The sequence below is a fragment of the Patiria miniata genome, unplaced genomic scaffold (assembly GCF_015706575.1).
Source record: "Patiria miniata isolate m_02_andy unplaced genomic scaffold, ASM1570657v1 HiC_scaffold_7, whole genome shotgun sequence".
Classification (NCBI taxonomy): Eukaryota; Metazoa; Echinodermata; class Asteroidea; order Valvatida; family Asterinidae; genus Patiria; species Patiria miniata.
The window spans coordinates 39208955-39232890 of record NW_024037074.1 but is presented as its reverse complement, the minus strand read 5'-3'; the positions used below and the strand labels follow the sequence as shown (position 1 = coordinate 39232890).

The window sequence follows — 23936 nt, the reverse complement described above, 5'->3', positions numbered from 1 at the left end:
ATGTACCTGAGGAGGTAGCACACTGATACACATCCATGTTTACATTACATACCCTATGTGGACATTCCTTTGTTTTCGCACAAATATTTTACTCACACTGTGAAAACTCTCTCAACCCACACATTTTATCCTGATTTTCTTAAGTGTTTCTCTTCATTTTGCGACAGATGACCCTAACCCCAAAATGCCTCTAAACCTGTTTTCCTGAGAGGGCCAAACCTTGTGTGGACCTGGCTTAGTCCATATAAGGTACACACAACCTGCGTTATGTGGACCTGTTTTGTTGTCGGGTCCACATAAAGATGGTAAGGTTGGTACACATGTGCCTGTAATGGAGTTGTGTGTGCCACACACCAGTTGTGTGTTAGGTAAACTTTCCCCCTAATGCCAGTAGACACTAGTCTATCTATAATGTTTGAACCGACTCGCTGATTAATTATGCAGGACAACCACATCTTGACCTCTAGATTTTGACCAATCAGCGGGCGCTTTCTATGTCGGGTCTTCGGTCATTCACCCATTGTCGCGTCATAGACACGGATAAAAAAAACGCTAGACACAGCAACAAAAGGCCGTGGTCACGCGCTCTGTATTATGTTACACGACATATGCGCGGCTGTTGTATTACAAAACAATGCATTCAAATTGACCAATCACAGTTTTAGTCCTGATTTGGGAATGAAATGATGTGACGATTTTAGTAAAGCTGACTCCGATTGGCTTGCAGGCGGCTTGCATATATCTGCATGTGTAGACATATCAGACGTTATACAGGAGACTTGGCTCCGTGGATAACGAGTGATACTCAGACTAAGTAACCACTGGCGTTAGGGAGAAAGCAAGGCCAGTAGCCAGTTAGTTGTACATAGACACTCGATGCTCCTACGACTGTTAGGGTTTCCAAACTGCAAGCATGCCTGAAACCTTACAAGTGCGTGAGGTGACACCTCAAGAACGTCTCTTTATTGTGATTGTTGGATTAGTGTAAATGCAAATGATATGCAAATGATATGATGTGACTGATATGAATATGGATAGACCATACGCGCTGCAGGTATCTCAGAGGGAGTTCTTCAGTATTATAACATAGTAACAATGGATGCACAAAAAGTTTACTCATGTCTATCCCTGCAATACAAAACCACTGCCCTGTAACTCCGCCTTAACGCATAAGGTCTATTGAACTCCAAGTTACTTAGCGTGTGCATTACCAAGTTCAGAACACTGCACAGATGCCATACCAGTTTACTAGAAAATACAACAAAAGTGAAATCTTGGCCCATTTAGTTCAGTTCAACAATCTGGTTACATAATACTTGTACATTGTCCACTTTAAATAGCAGTCCTTCAGATTTCAAAAATATGTTTGTTCCTTTCAAAAGTGACCTTTACATAAGTAACCTTTACATTACATACATGTATTTGTTTAAAAATCTTAAATTTTTAAGCTCAGACTGCCCTCCAAATTTCTCAGATTCCAGCCCTACTATTTGCAAAAAGTGCATGCAAGACAAAGTCTGTTTTTCTGAGAGAAAAAAATATGAAATGTCAAAGTAATTTTCAAATAATACGGTGACACAGAATAAGGAAAGGAGATGATTTCCATTGACTCAGGAGCCACATTAAATTAAATGTAGAGTAGACCATTTGTCATTTGTGCTTTTTGTTTGTTTGAGCAAACAAAAGTGCTCAATACGTAAAGACGGATGCTTAATAACTAACCTGATGAATTTTAGATGTGTCACTTGACGCATCTTTGGAAATGACCTTCTTTTGTTGTTTTCTTCACAATGACAGCGTGCCAGAAGGAATACTTTCACAGGGAGTTGAGAGTCATTACTATCTTTAATACAAATTAGCTTTTTCACATATTTTGGTCAGTTTATTTTTGGATAGCTGCAAAAAGTCTACTCTACCTGTAACAATTTAAACATCCCAATGTAACAGGTTCTCAACCAATTGTGACTAACTTTGAGGCGCATATAAATACTGAGTTTAAAAAGTTAGTACGCAATAAATACCCAAATTCAAATAAAAGGCTTGTTGGAAACCGCACGATGAAACACTTCAAGAACCCATCATGTGTGGCGAATTGTGTACTTCCCCTTCTGCAAGTTGGCAATGTAGAGTTTAGATTTAGTTCCATCCGTTCGCCTCACCCAGACCTCTCCGGTGTTCACGGCAGTGATTGTGGCACTGTTAAGAAAATCGAAAACATTATGATAAGTGAAGTAAGTGAATGGGTTGTTCGAACCCTGCCAGGAACATGGTGTTTGTGCCCTTGGGCAAGACACTTAACTACAATTGCCTCTCTCCACCCAGGAGTATGAATGGGTACCTGTGAGGGTCTTGGACCGATTGAGCGCTGATATCGGCTGCCGCGTGGTCCCATGGCCTGATGAACGGGGTAATAATTGTAAAGCGCTTTGAGATTGTTGATACAATGGAAAGCGCTAAATAAGCACCAATATTATTATTATTAAAGATCTGGGCCCCTCTTAATGGCTCTGCTTACAGTATTAAGCGAGAAATCTCTGCTAAGTGAAGCAGAAATTTCTGCGCTTATGGTAAGCCCATTTCAAGGGTTAGTGAAGGAATTTGTGTGCATACTTACCTCCAGTATTAAGTAAGAATTCTGTGCTTACAAGAATTTCTTGACTAGCGCTATAAGCATAAAGTGGTGATTGTAAGTGCAGTATTCTCAGCATAGCCATGGAGTTGGGTCCAGTATATTCAACAGTGAATAAGCCTGTTTTAATTTTGCTTAAAAGAACATGGGCTCCGCATCCACTTTTTCCTCCAAAACTTTCAATTGGGAAGGTACCAGTGTAAATAGCAATTTTTCTCCTTTTATGGTCATTTTTTTTTTGAATGAATCCTAAAAAGATAAAAATGTTGGCAAGTTTGTAAATGCGTTGTCTTAAGCAACAACTTGGGAGACGTTTTGCAGACACCACATATGAAGTGATAAATCCTAAAACTACAGTCCTGCTTAAAGATAATCCAGTGGTAACCACGGAGAACCACACATAATCTGTCAGAGTTAGTCACTTAACATAGTGCATCCACCAACTCTTCCCAAGTTGTTCCGTTTATCTTGAAAAAATAAACGCCTCAAATCACGTCGTATTTCCATCACTCCATTCTTTACTTGCCAAATAAAAAAAAATTCCTTTTTTTTTAAGTCAGAAAAATTAGCCTGATGACAAAGTGATTCATGGTTTCATGTCATGTTACGTGCAGTAGAATAGTGAGACATTTTTCATGGGTTGGGTGTGGTTGGGGGGGTACGGTTTAGCAAAAAGAAAATCAATATGTCGGACGGCCATGTTTATGGTTTCAACCTCGTCTGCATACAGTGTGCCATGCCATGCGTAAGCACGCTGTGTGTCTGAATACAGTACGCCATGCACAAGCGTGCTGTGTGCAGAGAGCACACTCAGCACGCGCACGTTGATCGCCCTTTCCCTTTTTTTTGTCGGGTGGGGGGGGAATGTTTCAACCCCCCAAACTGGCCCCCGGTTAGGGTTAATTCCATGGTACTTACAGGACTGGCGTGTCATCCTTGTTTTCTATGATAATACGGTCTCGTCGGTTGAACAAGCTGCCTTCATAGTACAGCTTGCCGTCATCGTATCTGGCACTGTATGGGTTCTTCTCGGATTTCAAACCTTCTGTATAAGAAAATCAGTTCAAAAAACATATTTTCAAGATTCTTTCTTTTTAAAAAAAAAAATCCTCTGAAGCCTATTAAATTTTAAGATGAAGAGAATGCAACTTTAAGCTTTGTTTTAGGAGAATAAAGTACATGTACTTCAATACCTTTTGAACTGTTTGCACTGTAATATGCTAAAGAGAGTGGGACATTTTAGGGTTAGCAGCATGAGGGCCAAGCAGTAACACAGACACTGGTCCTGTCCGAGTCTCCATCATTATCATCATTTTAAAATTAATCCTGTCTAGTATTTTTTACCATGTCTTGAAACTATCCCGACTCGAGCCAGAAGATTGTTTTCTAAAAACAGCGAATGAAAAACTCTGCAACACACAATATAATTTTTTATGATTTTAACAGCAGAAGGATAATTTGAACCATTGATTGAGCAACGTGGCCAAGACTGACTTGCACTTAGCCAACATAAACAGTCTCCATTTTTAACCGCGAGTTTGTAAACAATGAAAGAAAAGTTGAACGTTTTCAAACTCTGATAAAAGCTTCCAGGTTTAGAGCTTTCCAAACAAATACCAGTTTTTAAACAATGTTTTGTAAGATATTCTTTCACAAATACAAACAAATTTGCATCATTTATGCATCTTGAATACATGACTGCTCCAAGGCTGCTCTAAAGCTACCCTAATAAATTTGTAAGAAATTATCTGTTACATTTTAGTGGAATAAGTGAATACTTACGCTCTTCCTCTTTCCTCCTTGCGCTAATACCCCTTGCCTATAACGACAAATAACATATTACAAGACAGATGGTAAAGGACATGTTAATCAAACAATATTTCAGTCCATGTATCAAGCCAAAATTTCTCTAGTCATTGGATGTGTAGATTTTTCTTGATAATTTCAATCTGCACATTAGAAAGCCAAGATATTCGAAAGCCCAGACTGATCATGTTCCATGGTTATGCCAACCCAAATTATTCTGAAGATTTGAATTAAATACATGAATAAGTACAGTGGAACGTCCCTATACCGAACATTCGGCTGTACCGAACATCGTGCTTGGCTCCCGAATTTTGTGCACAAAACGTACCGAACATTGTTGTTGGAAAATGTCAACAGAAGAGCAACAAGTGGCTATTATTTCCCCAAGGAATGGAGGGGGAAGGCCACCTATTGCTGTAGGGTAGTAAGCTCAAAAACTGTGTTAACATAATTCAATAATCAGCACGTGTTCAAAGTTGTTTTTCAATAACTACCAGGTGTGTAGGGTGAAGTTCTGAAGAGCGCTATTTATTGAAAAGTGAGTACCGGAGCACCAGCAGCTTAATATCGCTATACCGAACGATCGCTATTACGAACAATTTCTGTGGATCCCTCGATGTTCGTTACAGTGGCGTTCCACTGTAGCAAACGTTTCGTAATTTTTTAATCAGGAGCATCCATACACATAAAACTATGCTCAGTTTAATCCAAGGTTTCTTTTACTTGTAATCTTTGGTTAATTTGTTCTTGAATAAGTTATTTTTTCAATCACATATGTGATGCGATCAAGCTAAATGAGTCGTTTGTCGGGGAACTTTCATTTGGAGATTCAGTCCAAATTAAGGCCACTTCATCACATCACTTTATCACATCTCTTGGTGTTCCGACTTCCATAATTTTGAACTAAAGATGGTATCAGCATGCGGTTTTGACAGCAGTAATGCTGAGATTGTGCTCTTTTCAAATCTGTAAAAAAAAAAATTAAATTGACCAGGGTCGACAAACGACTCAAACGACATTTAGCTTGATCGCATCACATATGTAGTTACCCAAAAAAAAGTGCTCAACATCAATGCAAATGCAGCTTTAATTAATACAGAAACCATATAAGTTAAGACCAATCCGGCATGCTATCAATTCTATCACGATGCCCCCCTTCAATGGCGAAAACATTGTGCTAGCTATTGTACACAAGCGTGCACAATGGTTTCTCCATTGAAGGGGGCCTTGTGCGTGTTCAGTGGTCATGTCTACAGGGAAACTCATGAACCAAATGTACCTTCATGATCGTTGTCCAGTCTTCCAGAATTTCTTGATCTCTCAGCTTGTATATAATATATGGTCGTGGAGTTCTAGTTAAGGCTTTTTCCTTCAGTAATTTATGCTGAACTTTCCGTGAATTTAATTGGTAGATGTTAACAGTTCAACTTTAAACATAGTTCTCAGCATATGAACACCATAAAACATGGCGTAGTCTAAAGTTTTTGGCATTTAAACTGTAGTCAGATTTTGATTTTGCAAGCATTTAGCAGATTGGTAATCCCAACATGAATTTTTTGCAAATCTGGATGTGTGCAGATGGAGTTGAAACACTGAACTGCCTTACTGCAAAGTAGGGCTATGCCTAATATACCGAATATTCAATCATCAACTAAATATCCTCACAGAATTTTTCCAATTTGAATATTCGAAAATTGTGAGCAGTTTTGAGAAGGAAAACAACAGCAATCTTAATTTAATTATGTACCTTGCGTGAGTTTAATGTATGTCAAATGCTGTGTTTATGTTGACACTCATTTTAATTGGCTCTGGCTGGTTTTGCCAAAAAATGATTTTGGAGGATTCAGGACGTTACTTGCTTTTTACTTGGGCAGGCATCCAGCATATACCACTGTTTATTGTACAGCCTTTTTACTCCAGCTATTTAGGGCCTTGGCACTGCCAATCCACAATACAGGATAAGAATGGAGGATTTCAATAAGTTACTCAGGCTAATGAACTCATATGAGCATTGAAATCCGATTATTTGATAACATGCCAGCTAACCGAGTGGAGGATTTCAAAGGATCCAGGCAGAGGCCTCCAGCAACAGAAAACGAATGATTTTGAAGGATTCAGGTGCTTAGAGTTTTAACTCTCTGCCATTGGAGGAAATTGGAGGATTCAGGCTGCTTCTGGACAAGAGAGCTCAGGGAGTTAGGGTTAAATGATGTGATACTTTTCATGAACATAAACAGATAATATCTACTCAAAAGGATATCAGCTACAGTGACAGGTTTCTTCTTTCTATCGCTAGTCATGTCAAACTTCTTCCCTTTGCTCTTCAGGGCCTGTGTTTCATTCCAGAGCTCTGAGGATAAAAAATAACATGCACATGCATCATAAACAGTTGAACCATGCATGTAATTTACTTGCTACTAACTAATGAATAACCATTTTTGGTTTGAATGTCCAAATCAAATACACAATTATCCTTCCTAGTGGGAAGTTAATATTCTGAGCAACTTGCAAAACCCTTCAAAACCCTGCAGGTCAGTTTCAGGTGAAGGGATATGAAGTGTTAAAATAACCGTCACACAGAGAGTCACTGCACACACAAAAACAGCACTGTGGAGAGCAGTGTAGCGTGACTGAATCCGCCTGCTTGCCCTGAGCTTATCCACACACTTGAACTGTGAGATTTGAGTGTTATCCATACTCCACAGAAGATCACCTCAAAGGAATTTGAAATGCGGGTGCTAACTCAACGGGAAAAAGTAGTTTTGCAAAACTTGAAGAGTTGTGAAGTGCAGAAGACTAGCGCAGTTAAAGGAGTGTTTTTGGTAATTATGACACTTCACAAATTTCTACCAAAAAAGCTTGAATAATGAGGCTTCGTTATTGCTCAATATCTTGAATTTGTACTAATGCCTACGTTAACCCTAACCCACAAAGCAGTTTTCTTGACAATTTCCGTAATACTCCAAAATTCTTCACAGAGCAAAAAAAATGTAATCTTAAATTTTTGTACTTAAACTGTAAATGGCATCAAGCAGCGTGTAAAACATTCCCTAGGCCCCTACTGTGATTGCTATTTCAGGATGCTAAATCATTGTTCATTTTTTTCTGCATTCTCACCAGTGGTGAAATCAATGTTGTGTCTGTCCTCTTCTAGCCGTCTGATTTTTTCTTCCAGCTCTGCCCTCAGCATATCCTTGAGGAGCATTTTCTCACTCTGAAAAATAATACAAGAAAACCAACCTTCAGTTCTCACAATCCAAGCTGCTCAAGAGTTGGGACTTTTTTTAACCCTCCTACTGTCTGAACAATCACAGACAGTCAAAAAATCAATCCTCTTCCCCTACCATGCCTTTTACACAGGTTATTTACCAACTGTCAGATCATATTTTAATCTAGTCAAATTAAGTCAACAGACCAAAGCAGGCAAGTGGTAGGCTCAGCTGGCTTATCAATCACCTACAGTCAAGGCATAGCTGTAACTTTACATAGGGCCAGAAAAAAATACTTCAGCTTCCGATTACATGGCATTTGAAAATAGGGTAGGTAAGTAGGGATTTTTTTTTGGGGGGGGGGGGGATTTTTGTGTACGGTCACATACATGTAGGAGGTGTCTGCGTGTAGTCAAGGGTAATACTAAAAGGTAGTAATTGATGGTTTTCAGGGTTTTCCCTAATTTTTGCCCAAAAAAATTAGGGTAGGGGCTGTCAAAATAGGGTAGGTAGGGTAACCGGAAGCAGAACTATTATTTTTTGGGGAATAAACAGTCACAGCCAGTCAATCCTGCTTTATGTAGGCTGGGAGATCTTAATTGTTACAAAACAGCCACTTGATTGATTTTGACTGAAAGGACAACTTGGCACAGCATGTGTGCTTGCATACAAGGGTTAATGCATATGGTGGTTTAGAGCTTGAGAAAAAGACTACTGGAGTCTAGATTCTGGCCTTTCTTTTAGCAGCCACAAAGCTAAGTTATGTAGGCCAAAAAAAAGGTAAAGGCTATATGTTGAAATGACACAGTTAGCCCTTTCTTGTCCTCAAATGTATTCAAATTGAAGAATTCAAATATCAGTCACACAGCACAAGTCAAAAGAAGACAAAAACAAACAAAGAGAGAACACTTTCGATCAGGCTAACCTCGTGATTCTCGTGAGAAGCCTTGCCCTCGCTCTCGTACTTGTTCTTGATGTTGTTGAGTCGGAGTTCTCGCAGCACTCCAGCGATGTGGCTGCGCATGGTCATGGTTTGCTCCAACTCCGATAGCTTCTTGTAGTCCATGGAATCTCCCTTCTGCACCTGGCCCAACTTGGAATCCAGGTGCCCCACCCTCTCCACGTATAACCTATAAAACACAGCCAAGAAATATTTAAACTCAACTGCAAATATTTTGCTAGCCACTAAAATCCTTACAATAAGGCCAAGAAAACAAATACCTGTGTGTTCTATTACCCCACTCAAACTAAAACTTCAAGTGGAACCTAATTTTTTGGAAAAAGTTTTTTTTTTTAAGTTTTTACCTTTAATTTACGTGCCGCAGCATCCTAGTTTTTGCAGACATTGTCCTGAATTTTTGGAAATTTTTATTTCATGTTTTTGTAAGCTGGTTTATGGGGACATTCTTTTGTTCGGAAGTCCACATAGTGAATGTAATGCTTGTACATTTGGTTCACATGTTAACTGTTACAAATACATGCATTACAAAAAATATAGAAAATTAAATAATAATCGACCATCATCCCGTCTAATTTTTTTTATGGCTATAAAAGTTAAGAGCAAAACACACCCAAAAAAATTTACTCGCCCACCCACCCACCCTTTTGTTTGTCAATGTTATGGGAAAAACAACTCTTTTTTTTCTTGCGCCCAACGAAGTTGATTATTTTTATCCGAATACAAAGAACTGCCTAGTGCTGAGGTGTCGGGTACAACTCAAGTCCGAGTACTCTGACCGTGGAGAACTAGTCCAGGTATCCAAGTCCAATACTTGGACCTGCGAATCTATTTTAAAGTTTTGATGATCAAGTATGATATCAAAGTTTCCAGTCCAAATACTTTGCTTCATGAGTAAAAGTACCGTGGATTCGATTCGGATTATTTTGATGTTCGTGTACGACTAATTCTCAAAACAGTACTTGAGTACAAGTATGAGAATAACACTGAATCCTTATTTTTCCCAACTCTCATCAGGTAATTTACGGCTCAGAGACATACATGTGGGAATTCACCCCCCCTTCACCCCCCCCCTCCAACCCCCCCCCCCAAAAAAAAAAATATAATAATAAAAGAGGATATTCCCAGCTGTATGAAACTTTGCGTAGCTTTTGCTTGTTTTTTTGAGTGTTTTTTTTAAGGGAATCAGCTTATCAAAGGAAAAATGGAATGACAGTGGCCTATGGTTAATATCACAATGAAAAGACCACACAACAATGGCACAATGGGAACCCAAAGAAACCAAACTTGAGCGGCTTCAATAAGAAACTTTGTGATATTTTTATATTTTTCTGGTTTTTTTTTATTTATGCAGCAAAAATACAAAGTATTGAGAGTCCTAAATGTTAAGACTATATTTTTTCCTTAACCCTAACCGCCCTGAATCCTTCTAAATCCTCTGTGCCAAAGTGGAGGAATTTGGAGGATTGAGGTTACATGGCAACAGTGCATTACTGATTTCGTAGGATGCACTTTGTCAAGGTCTTGGGCCCGACCTTGTGTTGTTTTTGCTCAGCCATGCATAAATATACATGTAGGTCTGGATTATGCTAGAAATCCTCTGTACTGCTCCAGGATGTCACTGGCCAAGCCTCAACATATTGACAGTCACTGCCGCAGGATTTTGCAGAATTCAGGCAGTGGTCACCCCTCCAGAGAACATATTCTAGAAATACATGTATGGAGGAATTTGCAGGATTGGGGCTATATGCTGTTTTTCCATGAGGCCAATTGGAGGATTTTGCAGGATTGAGGCTACATCCTAGCAAAAATGCCTAGGGAGTTAGGATTAAAGATGAAACTGCCAGGCAAGGAAAGTTGTACTCACTGCTCCTTCAGGTCCGTGAACTGACGTTCCAGATCGTTCATGTGATTCAAACATTCTATCCTTCTACGTTCACAGTCTTCCTCATCAAATTCTGTAGAAAAAGAAAATCAGTTTTACATGTCTTTCCCTTGATCCAAGCTCTCGCTTGAGTATATTATGAGATTCCTTCTGAACATGGAACATACAAAAGCATATTTCTTTATTTAAGGGTTCACTGGTGCTGCAACAAAAATTTGGAAACTGTGACTGTAAAATTTTACTCAACACTCATAATTAAGTAAGTTCTGCAAATAATTAGTCCCTATTAAAATAAAGATTTATGAACTACTTTCATACAATATTTTGAAGTCACCATAATTTCGGCTGACAGAAAACAGAGAGGAAGACAGATAAAAATAAAGAATACAGAATAATGCTTTCTCAAGGCAAGTGCAAAGTAGGCCTACCATGTCCTTTCTTTAAATGTAGTGACTATCGTTACGGCAGCCGTAATACGATTTTCATCTGCTACCATTACGGCATTGCAAAAAACACCATTGCGAATCTATATAATATTTATAACTGCCCTACTGGAGTGCTTTGGTAGCTCGATTGGTTAAATGCTTGACTACTATGCTGAAGGTCCCGGGATTAAATCCGTTCTATGACAAACTTTTTTTTTCCTTCTTCTTAATAGTTTCATTTTGCTTTTAAGTTTTTAATCGAATCCTACTTTTGATTTGAAGTAGATTTTATTTTCGTCTTTGTAATCTGTGTCTTTGGAGGATTTTTGTTTAAAGGGAAATAAAATCAGAGAATTATTCGGTTGAAGGTCTGGTTCAAAGAGCCAAATATCCTGACATTGAATACTATTAGGTCAGGGAACCTGACAGTCACTGCCGTAACAATACAATACCAAGAGCCACTGAGTAACTTTAAAACTTGTCAATCCAATTTCAGAGTAATTGCAGAATACCCCGCCACTCGAAGATCACCCCCTAATATTCAATGGCTATGCAGTTGAAGGAGCTAGAAACAAGTGTAAGTCCAAATTCGCTCCTGGATTTAGTCAGGGAGGGGCAAAGGAGGGCGTTATTTCCCTTAAAAAAATCCTCAAAGGGGATGAATCAGTACATATACAACGTAAATTGAAAGGGGGGGGGGTCAAAAAAAGTCTCAGTCCAAAGTAGCTCCAGGGGAGTGGATACGCGGATACAGGGATACGGAATGGGACTGAGTCGGGGAGGGGCGAAAGAGGGCACTATTTTTCCTTTACAAAGAAATATCCTCCAAGGGGATGAATCAGTAATGTAAATTGAATGGGGAGGATCAAAAAAATTCCAAGTCCAAAGTAGCTCCCGGGAAGTGGATACGCAGATACAGGGATATGGAGTGGGAAGTAGGGGCGTATTCTGGGTGAGCTGTCAAGCATGACTCCGTAACCGCATTGCCGGCTACAAGGTGGGATAGATGTGTGGCGGGGTATTCTGCAAATTGTCCCCCAGGAAAAAAATCCATACCTGGACATCACTTGACACCCTGTGCACAAACCCTATGAGACTGGTCTGAAAAGTTCTAAATGTTTTTTTAGTAAATGCTTCAATATTTTCCCTGCTATTTAAACTTGACTTTTTAGGACATGTTATCGCTTTCTGATGGCTGACACAATAGGTCACTGCGGGAAAAAATTGGTGATGTCCATGTATGGGCGATCGATCTCATATCTATGGGCCAGGTTCCTAAGTATAAGGGAACAAAATTCACTTTAAATTATTTGACCAACCAAACTAGTTGGCGATATGAAGAACATTTAAGTATGTCATAGATAAAGGGCAGGGTTTTGAATTTTTGAGGGAAATGTGGATGTAAAAATGACGATGACACCGACAAAACACAACACGAAAATAAAGATGGCGATCACCGTGCGATGTACCATGTGTACTGAGAGCACGCAAGTCGCGCTGCACGGCACAAACTAGCCCCACTAGTGTGGCCGTCGGTATGCTGCGCTGAACCTTTGGCCACACACCGTGGTACCGCGCGCTACTGAGGACGAAGTTTTCATAAAAATTCAGGGCAGTTTCTTACATTCTCAGTTTCTTACTTTCTTATGGTTGTATTCTATGATGTCTCACCTGTCACTTCTGGGATGCTTAGGTCTAATGATGTTCCATTTTCCAAGATATTCTTCAATCTTTCTGGAGTCCATATGCACTCGTGAAACGTCTGGTGATGGCAGCCATTTTTAATGGGACAAGAGATGACCTCAAGCTGTGACGTCGCGTGTATGCAAATTGCTTGTCAAGCGCGAGTTGCAAATGCGACGGCTGTTTCCTGTACCATGCATTTATCGTCAGGGGGCCACGTGCACCGATCTCTATTCAGGATCTACGGCACAGAAAACAGCCATCGCATTTGCAACTCGCGCCCTCGCGCGCTCGACAAGCAATTTGCATAAACGCGACGTCACAGCTTGAGGTCATCTCTTGTCACATTCAAAATGGCTGCCACCACCAGACGTTTCACGAGTGCATATGGGCTCCAGAAAGATTGAAGAATATCTCGGAAAATGGAACATCATTAGACCTAAGCATCCCAGAAGTGACAGGTGAGACATCATAGAATACAACCATAAGAAAGTAAGAAACTGAGAATGTAAGAAACTGCCCTGAATTTTTATGAAAACTTCGTCCTCAGTAGCGCGCGGTACCACGGTGTGTGGCCAAAGGTTCAGCGCAGCATACCGACGGCCACACTAGTGGGGCTAGGCACCAACCAGCTCGTAAACCGCGTAGGAAAATCTTAATTTCTACCCCAAGAAACTGTTCAAAAATTACCAAAAAGGTGTCATTACACTGAGAGAAGTCTGCTTCAGGTTGACAATGTCATTTTTTAGAACTAAAAAATATCCTTGATTCTAATTTGATCGAAACCAAACAGGGGCCCTACACTACACCATCGCCCATGTATGGAATTCTCTCCGTACCCCAATTGTCAAGCATACCAAACCTTCCCATAAAATCCCAATATTTGTTTAGAAAATTACAACTGCACGAATAAAGGAGTAATTGTAGAATACCCCGCCACTCGGAAATACACCCCTAACATGCCTAAATTCTCTGGCTACGAAGTACTACGAGGTTGGAATCACTGGAAAAGAAACAATTCAGGCCCAGTTACAATTAAATTAACGCATTAAGAGCTTGATTCATGATCATTCCCAGATGAATACAGTTTACAAACGAATGACACAAAACATGTCGTGCATTGTCAATATCAGAACGTGTTCATTGTAAAATCCATAGTGTTTCTGCGTGTTTGTTTTTACCCGAGCTGTCTTCAGAACCCGATGTGTCCATATCGGAATCATCGTCGTCATTTTCGCTGTCAGGAGTACTCCTGTCCTCCTCCATATCCTCCGCTTCACTCTCCGCGGTGTCCTCTGCTACCGGCATCTTTCGACGAGGAATCCTGGCGAATTTACAGAGACTATCGGTGGATAAAATTCGGGGATTTACTGAGCGCCAAACTCGCAGTTTTGATGTCTTGCTGTGTGTGCTAACGCTGTAGTCGGTTACCCAGCTACAACGGTTTCACAGATTTGAGCACAGAAAGGAGAAAGCCGTGTTTTGTGGTTGCTGCCAAAAGCAAATCGAGGTAGGGTGCCAGACATTAAACTGTACGGCCGTTTAATGTTTTTATCTTTATATTAACGGCTGTTCTATGTTTCGGGCCAGAAATTTTGCTGGATGTTTCATTTACCGGCGCGGAACTTAGTCTATGTAATAATAATGCATTAAATGTGTCCTTCTGATTTAAAAACATTTAAAGTAACTGTCCGTCATTATTTTGACATGGTTTTGATGGGGGGGGGGATGGGCAGAAGGTAGTTCTATCTGGTCTATTTTTAAAATTCTGAACTTCAGAAAATATTGACATTTAAAGGATTAATTTTGTGGCAAATAATTATGGTTGCGGGAATTGTTTTCATAGGGGCTCTAACGGATTTACAATGTATAAGGGACTATGGCCTGATCTTTCCTAAGCCTGGTATAGAATCATGTATGTGCCCTCTGTTTCAAAACACAACAGACGCAACAAAACACCTTTTTTTTCCCCAAACATATAATAAATTATGTGTGAAACATTTCCAACCTATTTAGGTTTCCCGTATTTCAACCACCACCCTAGATGAAAATGATTACCAGTTCCCCATCAGATTCACTTTTGTTTTGAAAAGTGATTTTTGATGTACGGCATCACTTATTTAATGACTAATGCTCTATACCAACAATCGCTCTATGATCTGAATTAGGGAAAAATCTCCTATGCCGAATGCGTGTTAATGAAACTGACCGAAATTCATCGAGTTTGGTCCAAAACCAATAATCTTCAGTATTCTTTATTTTGATTACAAAAAAAAACATGTTCTTTTATGTGGCATTAGGGGGCCATAGCAAAGGGTGAACTTATTGGGATAGTTGGGGGTGTCACATGGGGGAAATCCCAATAAACCCGTAAAACAATTAATATCATTGACGCTAAAGGATGAATCTAGCCACCTGGAATAATAAGTTAGGACGATATCCTGCATTCAACCGTGCCTGAGCAAGGGCGACCTCTGCATTTCATTCCAATGTTATTATGTAGATGACGTATCTGATCTGCATGTTTCTATATGAAACATTACTTTGTTGGTGACCTTTGTGCTTCCCGCGCCAGGACGGTTTACATTCTTCTTCAACAACATGAGAAGCTACTCCTTATGTCCATCTTTCACAATTTAATTAGGGATTATTATTGTGTAATTGTATACTTCCCATTCAAATATTTTATACATGTAATTCCAAGATTATTGCTTGTAGTGTCATTGTCTGGTTGAACATTTGTCGAGGTGCATGTTTGCCCTAGCGTATAAATATTCAGACGAGTGATTAGTCATCTGCACCTCGAGATTGTGTATACTTTTCTAGCTCGGTCTTTTTCGGGAAGATTCTCAGCTTCAATTAAGCACATCACAGACACATTTCTGTCTCGCTTTTCATCATTTTCGTTCGCCAGCATGGCTTTGCCATGACGACCATGTGTCCTGCGGGGTAAAGCATTTCCCTAAGAAACCCAGCAATGGGGTTTTTATTTCATTCCGGTACATCTTGGAGTTGGAGTAAATAAAAGTGCCAATCGTCTGTTAACTAAAGTCAGATCATTTTGGCTCTTCTTCTCAACCTCTGCCCTGGTGCTCGTCCTCTTTAACTAGAGGGCCGGTCTCCTTGTTGCCGTCCCACTACATATATTAAGAAAAAACACTGTATATACGCTAATGGAGGTAGATAATTTGCATATTTTGCTATTATCGTTTCATAAATGGCTCTACACACCTCGTTTGTTACGATTAGACAAATTACTGCGGAGAAAATATATAAATGGATGTTATAATATTATTGCTGAAAATGGCGGCGGCTATATATTTGCATATACATGAATTCGTTAACCCTATAGGAACATGGCCGGTTTAGACACCTCGTTTGGTACGATTGGACGATGCGGGGAAAAAAGAGATATAATTTCAAATGACAAAAAAATAGGAAAAAAAAAATTGCGGGACCCTAATGCACGCTTCCGTGGTCAACCCCCGGACTATAATAACACTGGGTTGTTTGTTTGCAAATGAATTGTATAGTATTGTAGTTCGGCGATATAACGCAATACTACGGCGATATAACGCAATGAAATACGGCGATATAATGCAATAAAATACGGCGATACAACGCAATAAAATACGGCGATACAACGCAATAGTATGGCGATAATAACGCAATAGTACGGTGACATGCAACGAAATAGTACGGCGATAACGACGTTAGAAAAACAGAGGTGCGCAACGAATTGGCGAATACCGTACGAGCCACCTTAGATAGGCTAACGAAAAACAATCAGTCACGTTTGCATATTTAATTATTAAGCCAACTTTACGTATGTCTTTGTTATTTTCGGCCAGTAGGGAAGGGGGCCGTCTTGATCCGGCACGCAAACAAAAGTTACGTAATAGATAAGATAAAGGGTGATAAGAGACGATAAGAAGCTGATAAAGCGTAAAAATAGAAGGGATTAGGAGGATTAGGGTGTGCATAAGGGGGTGAAGGGGGATTAGGAGCAGATAAGAGGGTTGTGTAACGAGATAAGTTAAGTTTGTGGTTTTAGATAAGTGTGTTGGTTCTGCCGTCAAAATTCTGCAAGGTGATTGGTCGGAGATTAAAAGATTACGCAGAGTTCTGGAGCGTGGATTGGTTGAATCGGAGGGATAACGTTCGGTGATTTTGGCGTCAAAATGATGAGCAACGAGCGAATGAGGAGCGAAATGAGTAAATGAGCAGCGAAATGAGTAAATGAGTAATCAAAAGAGCAAGAAACGAGCGAATGAGCAGCGAAATGAGTAAATGAGTAATCAAAAGAGCAAGAAACGAGCGAATGAGCAGTGAAATGAGTAAATGAGCAGCGAAATGAGTAAATGAGTAATCAAAAGAGCAGGAAGAAATAAGTAGTGAAATGAGTAGTTATATATTAAATGATTTCAACCGTTTCTTACCATTCGGAGATTAACCTTCAAAGCTTCAACATGAATGTTCATTCTGCAGTCAAACCCTATGCTTGTCACCAGTGTGACAAACGCTTTGGACGGAGATATAACCTCTTGAGACATACCGAAAATGCACATGCTGAAGAGGAATCTAACATAGATGAAGTTGAGGTGGATAATTCTGAACCTGATTTTAAAAGTCGTAGATTTGAAGATCCGGAAATGGAAAACTATGAAACTGAGCGTACTTATGATAAAGACGATGATTTTGGGGCAGACGATTCTGAATCAGAAACTGAGGTAGAAGATGACGATATGTCGTATGAAGATGAGTCTAGTTCTGATTTGGAAGACAACATCGCATATCGAGACTGGTTGAAAGAGTCCCTTGAAGCCATCGATGAGATGTGGAGTGAAAAATATGAAAAGTACATCAACTGGGACATGAGTGAAGATCAGGCCAAGGAAAAGGCTAACAGAAATACCCTTTGGGCAGTCAAGCGAATCTTTTTCAACAAATACAAGGAATTTTTTTTGTCAAGTTACCTACATCTGAAAGATAATGACACTCATCAAGATATCACCGAACAAAATCACCGAACGTTATCTCGGCCGATTCAACCAATCCACGCTCCAGAACTCTGGGTTATCTTTTAATCCTCCGACCAATCACCTTGCAGAATTTTGACGGCAGAACCAACACACTTATCTAAAACCACAAACTTAACTTATCTCGTTACACAACCCTCTTATCTGCTCCTAATCCCCCTTCACCCCCTTATGCACACCCTAATCCTCCTAATCCCTTCTATTTTTACGCTTTATCAGCTTCTTATCATCTCTTATCACCCTTTATCTTATCTATTACGTAACTTTTGTTTGCGTGCCGGATCAAGACCCCCTTTCCTACTCATGCAATATTATGGGTTTTTTAGTGCACCTTTGTGTACCTTAACCTTATTTTCATTTTTCGTGTTTCCATTTTCAAGGGTATTTTGTGCCTTTTTGGTTTTTAGGATGTCATTTCAGGCAGAAACGTCAATGTCACACAGCTATTTCAGCACCAAAAGTTGCCAGAATTTTGGAATATTTTGCTGTTTTAAATATTCTTTTTTAAGTTCGTGATTCCTTAATTGTGTCAGTACATGGCAGTAAGCCAATGAGCAAACATAACACAAATGTTTTCAATAAAAGTACACATTTTGGGTTCACAATTTTATCACAAAGCCCTAAACTGAACATCTGATGATCACAGCAACAGCGCTCTCAGTTGGAAAAGCATGGACAATTTTAAATGTTTAAACTGCACTTTTCAATAGAATTAACGAAAAAGGAATTTCAAATGGTTTTCATACATTAAGTAGAGTAGACTGCAAGGGCGGATCCAGGGGGGGGGGCAAAGGGGGCCATGCCCCCCCCCCCCAAAAAACGAAATCAATTTTTTTTTATTTTTTATGTGACATCGCAATAAAGGCAGGCAATGAGTACACCACCATCTTTTCCTCAAAAAAACATTGGTTAAAGTGGTCAGAAATTGCCTCAGATCACACCACAGAGCATCTAGAATCCAAAAATCTTTCGGGGCCCTTAAGCGGGCCCCGAACCCCATACTATGAAGCCCGGGAAGGGACAGGGTGGAATTTTTTTTTGGAATTTCCTAATTCGTTCGCACGAATTAGTAATTCGTTCGCACGAATTGCTAATTCGTTCCCACGAATTACTAATTCGTGCGAACGAATTAGTAATTCGTGCGAACGAATTAGCAAACTCCAAAAAAAAATCCACCCTGTCCCTTCCCGGGCTTCATACCACGCCGTAATTTTTTTGACCCACTTTTTTGGGGGACCAAATTTTTTTTGGCCCCCCAAAAAAATTGTGTTCTGGATCCGCCCTTGGTAGACTGTTGTTCCTATAGAAAAAAAAATCATCTCATGGATGAACCCTTTGAAGGCGGATCGGTTCCGATCATTTGAAATCACTAATGTAGTTCGTTTGCATGTGGTTTTCAACCAACCATTTCCTATACGTTGTAAACTAGACAGTAGGATTTATTTTTATGTAAAATAACCGCGAATTCTTTTATCAAATGGCAAATAATGGTCACTACTTGTACCGTACGTGTACGAGTGTCATAATCGTGCCGACCAAGCACTAGGTGTTGCAGCTCCGCGTTTTTCTCAGTTTTTGCCATCCGTCACCGTTTTTGAGATGCTGACTTTTTAGTACCAGCAATTAGACCATTATCATGTTGCAGCCATTTGATTTTTTTTCCCATTCAATCAATGTAACCTAAGCGAGGCTGGAGGGGAAAATAGTCTGGTTCCTTTATGCATAAAACAGTATCATTCAGCACTGTTATTGGATACAGGAAACATGACTTAAATGGTGGAAGCATGATATAGGTCTATGGAAGTATACAGTTCGTGAGAGAGCCCTCTTTGACGACAATCGAATTTTTTTAATTTAAACTGCAATCCTTGAAAATGTACCTTTGTGTTCCATTTAAATTTATTTCAATCTTATTGCCATTTTCAGAGCATTTTGGTGCCATTTTTGGTTATTATGCTAATGTTAATTTCAATATTCATAAGCAAAACTGTGATGTCATTCAAAACACAACCTTCATATTCACATCTGCTTCAGCATAAAATGTCACCAGAATTTTCGGGGTTTGCTGTGGTTATTAATCTGCCTTTGTGTTCATATCATTGTTTCAGTGTATGACAATACGACGATGACAAAACTTTGTGCACTCATGTTATTGTTCCAAAGTCAAAGTTTGGGTTTACAATTTCAAAAGAAAAACCCTATAATCTGCAGATTAGCTTGTTTGTTTGTTTTTTCTCAAATTGTTAAACAAAAAATTCTTCTTTATTGAAACAACTGCGCACAGATTTCTGAATAGTGTATTCCTATATAAAGCATCCCAGTCTCCTTCGTATTTTGTGTACCTATCACAATTGACCAATTGTATCACATTTTAACATAGGAGGAATATACTGCCCTCTTTCGGAATGGTTTCCCCCAGAGCCATGAATGATAAGAAAAGGCTGAATTTCATTTAAGCGATCGTCTGGAGTTTATTATACACAATTTAGGGAAGAAAAAATAGTTTGGGGTGAAAACAAAAATGTAGAATTCCCTCCAGGATTCGAGCCAGCAACCTCCAGCATTCAAACCAGCGACCTAACGCAGCGAAACACGCTGACCGCCATGAAATTTATAACTCATTCCGGATTCGCGAGAGAGGGCAGTATATTAAGATGTGATATTCACACATCTTGGTCAATTGTGATATGTACACAAAATAAGGAGACTGGGTTGTCCTAAAGTGACATCACATCAATAGCGCCCTCATCAGTTACCAGAAAAAGCATACACATTTAAATGTTGGAAAAAAAAGTACTGTGCAAAAAAATGTTTACCAAATATGTATGTTTCATAGTTTTTGTACATTTTTTTTTCAGAGGACTGGATATTTGCTACAAATAATTACGCTGAAGTGTGGAAAAGGCAATTAATTGGAAAGTGCCACAACTCACCAGTCGTTCTAAGTTCTACATTATTCTCCTTTAACCCCCCCCCCCCCTTCCGAACACCACCGGCCCCCTTCAGATGGGATTCAACTTAAGCATGCTGGAGATATGGCTATAACATGTGATATATTGTAAAGGTGAGTGGGGGTCCCTACACTCCAATCATTGGCAGGCGCGTATGTCCAGAGGGGGAGTCGACCCCCCCCCCCCTCTTTGACACACACCCACACACACACCCCTACGTTATACACAGTGTGGACATTCCTTTGTTTTCGTGTAGTTAAGAAAAACCTGCGAAAAAAAAAAAAATTTACTCACACTGTGAAAGCCCTTTCAACCCATTTTTTTTCTATGATTCCCTTTTGTGTTTCTCTTCATTTTGCCACGGATAACCCTAACCCAAAAATGCCTCTAAACCTGTTTGCCAGAGAGGGGAAAACACTGTGTGGACGTGGGCAAGTCCACACAACGTTGCTGCTACCTGGTTTATGTGGACCTCTTTTGTTCGGAAGTCCACACAGTGAATGTGATGCTTGTACACACAATTTTAAGTATGCCAGTGCTGCATTATTGGGTCGTATGCAACTAGCATTTGCTTTTACTACCTATTTTTAAGCATTTACTTGCATTTGTATGAATAAAAATGAAGCAAATGCTTTTACTGGAAAGCATTTGCTTAATGCTAAAAGTATTTACTTATTACTTTTTAGTTTTTGCTAGACTAGAAGCTTTTCCTTCATTTTGTATGAATAAAAAGGAGTAAATGCTTCAGATTTCAAGCATTTACTGCATGGTCATTTTTCAAGGCTGGGTTGGGGCAACCTTGAAAATATAAAGCAAATACTTCTACGTAAAAACTGCTGCATTTATTAATATTAATCGCCCCAAAATTGACACAAAACGTTAATAAACTACATATAATACCGTACACTGTATTTTGACTAATGTTTATGCGCAATTTAAATACTTTTTGTTATGTATTTTATTACTACAATTAGAAACGATAATTTCGCATTTTGTTCACGGTATGAGAAGTGTTAGCGTAAAATTCAGTGCGGCACAGAATGATTAAGGATAAATTTTATCCAACGGCACCCTGGGGACTGAACAAAAGGAAATCGGTTGTTTAGTTTATTAGGTCACCAATCTTTGCAAACTATTATTTTTTTAATATTTCAATAAACAAAACTCTTTGTGTATCGAATGTTGGCATGATTTTATCCACTTTAACACGTCTGTGATTTTTATGCAATTGTAACGTCTACAGGACACTGTGGACCTTTACAATTTTCATGAATGATGAAAGTATAATTTTTTAGTATTCTGCAACTGCCGAAAAGAGTCATCATTTTTGCTGGATTTGAGGATCAAAATGTTTGTACTACTACATGTACTGTGTATGCATCACCAAGGGCGGATCCAGGGGGGGGGGCCAAAGGGGGCCATGGCCCCCCCCAAAACGAAACCAATTTTTTTTTTTTTTTAAGTGACATCGCAATAAAGGCAGGCAATGAGTACACCACCATCTTTTCCTCAAAAAAACATTGGTTAAAGTGGTAAGAAATTGCCTCAGATCGCACCACAGAGCATCTAGAATCCAAAAATTTTTCGGGGCCCTTAAGCGGGCCCCGAACCCCACGCCGTAATTTTTTTGACCCACTTTTTTGGGGGAACAAATTTTTTTTGCCCCCCCCCCCCAAATTGTGTTCTGGATCCGCCCTTGTGCATCACCTTGATTTGGACTATTACACCACGTGTAAACCCTGTGTGTGTGCGGCAGTTCGTACACACAAAAGAAACCCTATTGTTGGCAATCATTCGTCCATGAAAACAATTCAACAGTAAGAAGCATTTGCTACCTGTTGTCTAGTAAATGCTGAACAGTAAAGGAAAACTTTTATTCATACGAAATCAAGCATTTGCTTTTCCTTAATGCTTGTACTCCAAATTAAATGCTTTTACTTTTTGCTTAAACTTCGTAGCATTTACAAGTTTTTATACATACGACCCATTATGTCCGCCTGTCCGCAAAAATCGGACATAACAAAATCTGACGGGCCTGAACCCACCCCTTCAAAAATTCCTGGATCAGCCCCTGATCGGGTAAAGACTTGAAAGAGAGAACGACTTAAACTGCAGTGCACAGATTACATTCGTCAGACTTGGTTATGTACTTTATTTACCTCCCTTGTCACTTCTGCATATAAATTACCGATACATCATTATTATGATTTTTGTATATACAATATAATTACAATAATTACACGAAAATTGTGAGATTGGTTTAAGAATCATCCATAATTCAAATCAATTCCATGCAAAAGTGAATCTTTGTAAAATAAAACAAACGATGATGCCTCAATGCATGTACGGATATATCATGTACATCTGTACAAAATATTAATTTGAACAATTATTTAAAACAAAAACCATGATTACCTACATGTTTATATTTGGTCTTTGGCCAATAATCAAGAATACGATTTGAGCATGTACAGTAAATGGTAATCAAAAGCGCTTCACATTTTTACAGACAGGTCGATATGGATCTCACTGGATGATCAAAATCTGGTATAAAATCTGGTACAACCATATAAGTTTACAAAGATGGTCTTTGTGTTGGTTTTTGGTTGGCCCCCCAAAAAATCATCGAGTTGAACAGATCTTATTAACCTACCAAAACTTGAATTGATCTGCATGGACCATCATAAATTCCATAAGCAAAGAAAACATTTGGTTAACAAACAAAAAAAACACACACACATTTACCAGCCAAAAATGTATGCAATTGTTGTGATGAGCTCTCTGTCAGGTATGCAAATTTGCTCATCACAGCAACAGTATCTGCTCAGCAGTTTCATGGACTCGGTTATTGCATATAAGATCTTGATCAAAACATGAACAATACAACACAGTACGTTTAATTACAAATATAACAGGTGTCTGCCAACCACTGATCTCTAGTATTATACTGACTGGATAGCCCTTTGACCAATGCGTGTACACAAGACCGTAACGCCCTCGCACACACGCGGCGGCCATTTTGAAACTCCCTCAAAGCCCCACAACGCACGAATCCGTATAAAAAGCGCAGACTTATAACAGTTTAGGAAGCGATTTGGATCATCAAACAGGTTTTTGTATATTCAGTTTGCCCACAGTGTTATTTTACTCATGTTAATATATGTTCAAATATATAAATATTTGTATGACTTTGCATAATACTTTTACGTGGCCAAAGGGAGTGTCAAAATGGCGTCCCGAAGCCTTCACCCCACGGCCAGAAGCACTATCCAGTCAGTCTAATAGAGATCAGTGCTACCAACACGGAGCATCAGAAAAAAATGATCAATTACAGATGCTGTTCCCGAGCTC

At 39.3% G+C, this 23936-nt stretch overlaps 1 protein-coding gene across 1 annotated transcript; it reads right to left on the bottom strand.

Moving 5' to 3' along the window:
* Positions 1-1445: 1445 nt before the first annotated feature.
* On the bottom strand, positions 1446-14038 carry LOC119745709 (breast cancer metastasis-suppressor 1-like protein). Its single transcript, XM_038222250.1, has 9 exons — positions 13777-14038; positions 10470-10560; positions 8570-8774; positions 7553-7649; positions 6696-6785; positions 5715-5779; positions 4412-4448; positions 3548-3674; positions 1446-2196 (listed from the first exon to the last, which is right to left on the bottom strand). Exons 1-9 carry the CDS (start codon positions 13901-13903, stop codon positions 2079-2081), a joined length of 957 nt encoding a protein of 318 aa, XP_038078178.1. The 5' UTR covers positions 13904-14038; the 3' UTR covers positions 1446-2078.
* Between the last annotated feature and the right edge of the window lie 9898 nt (positions 14039-23936).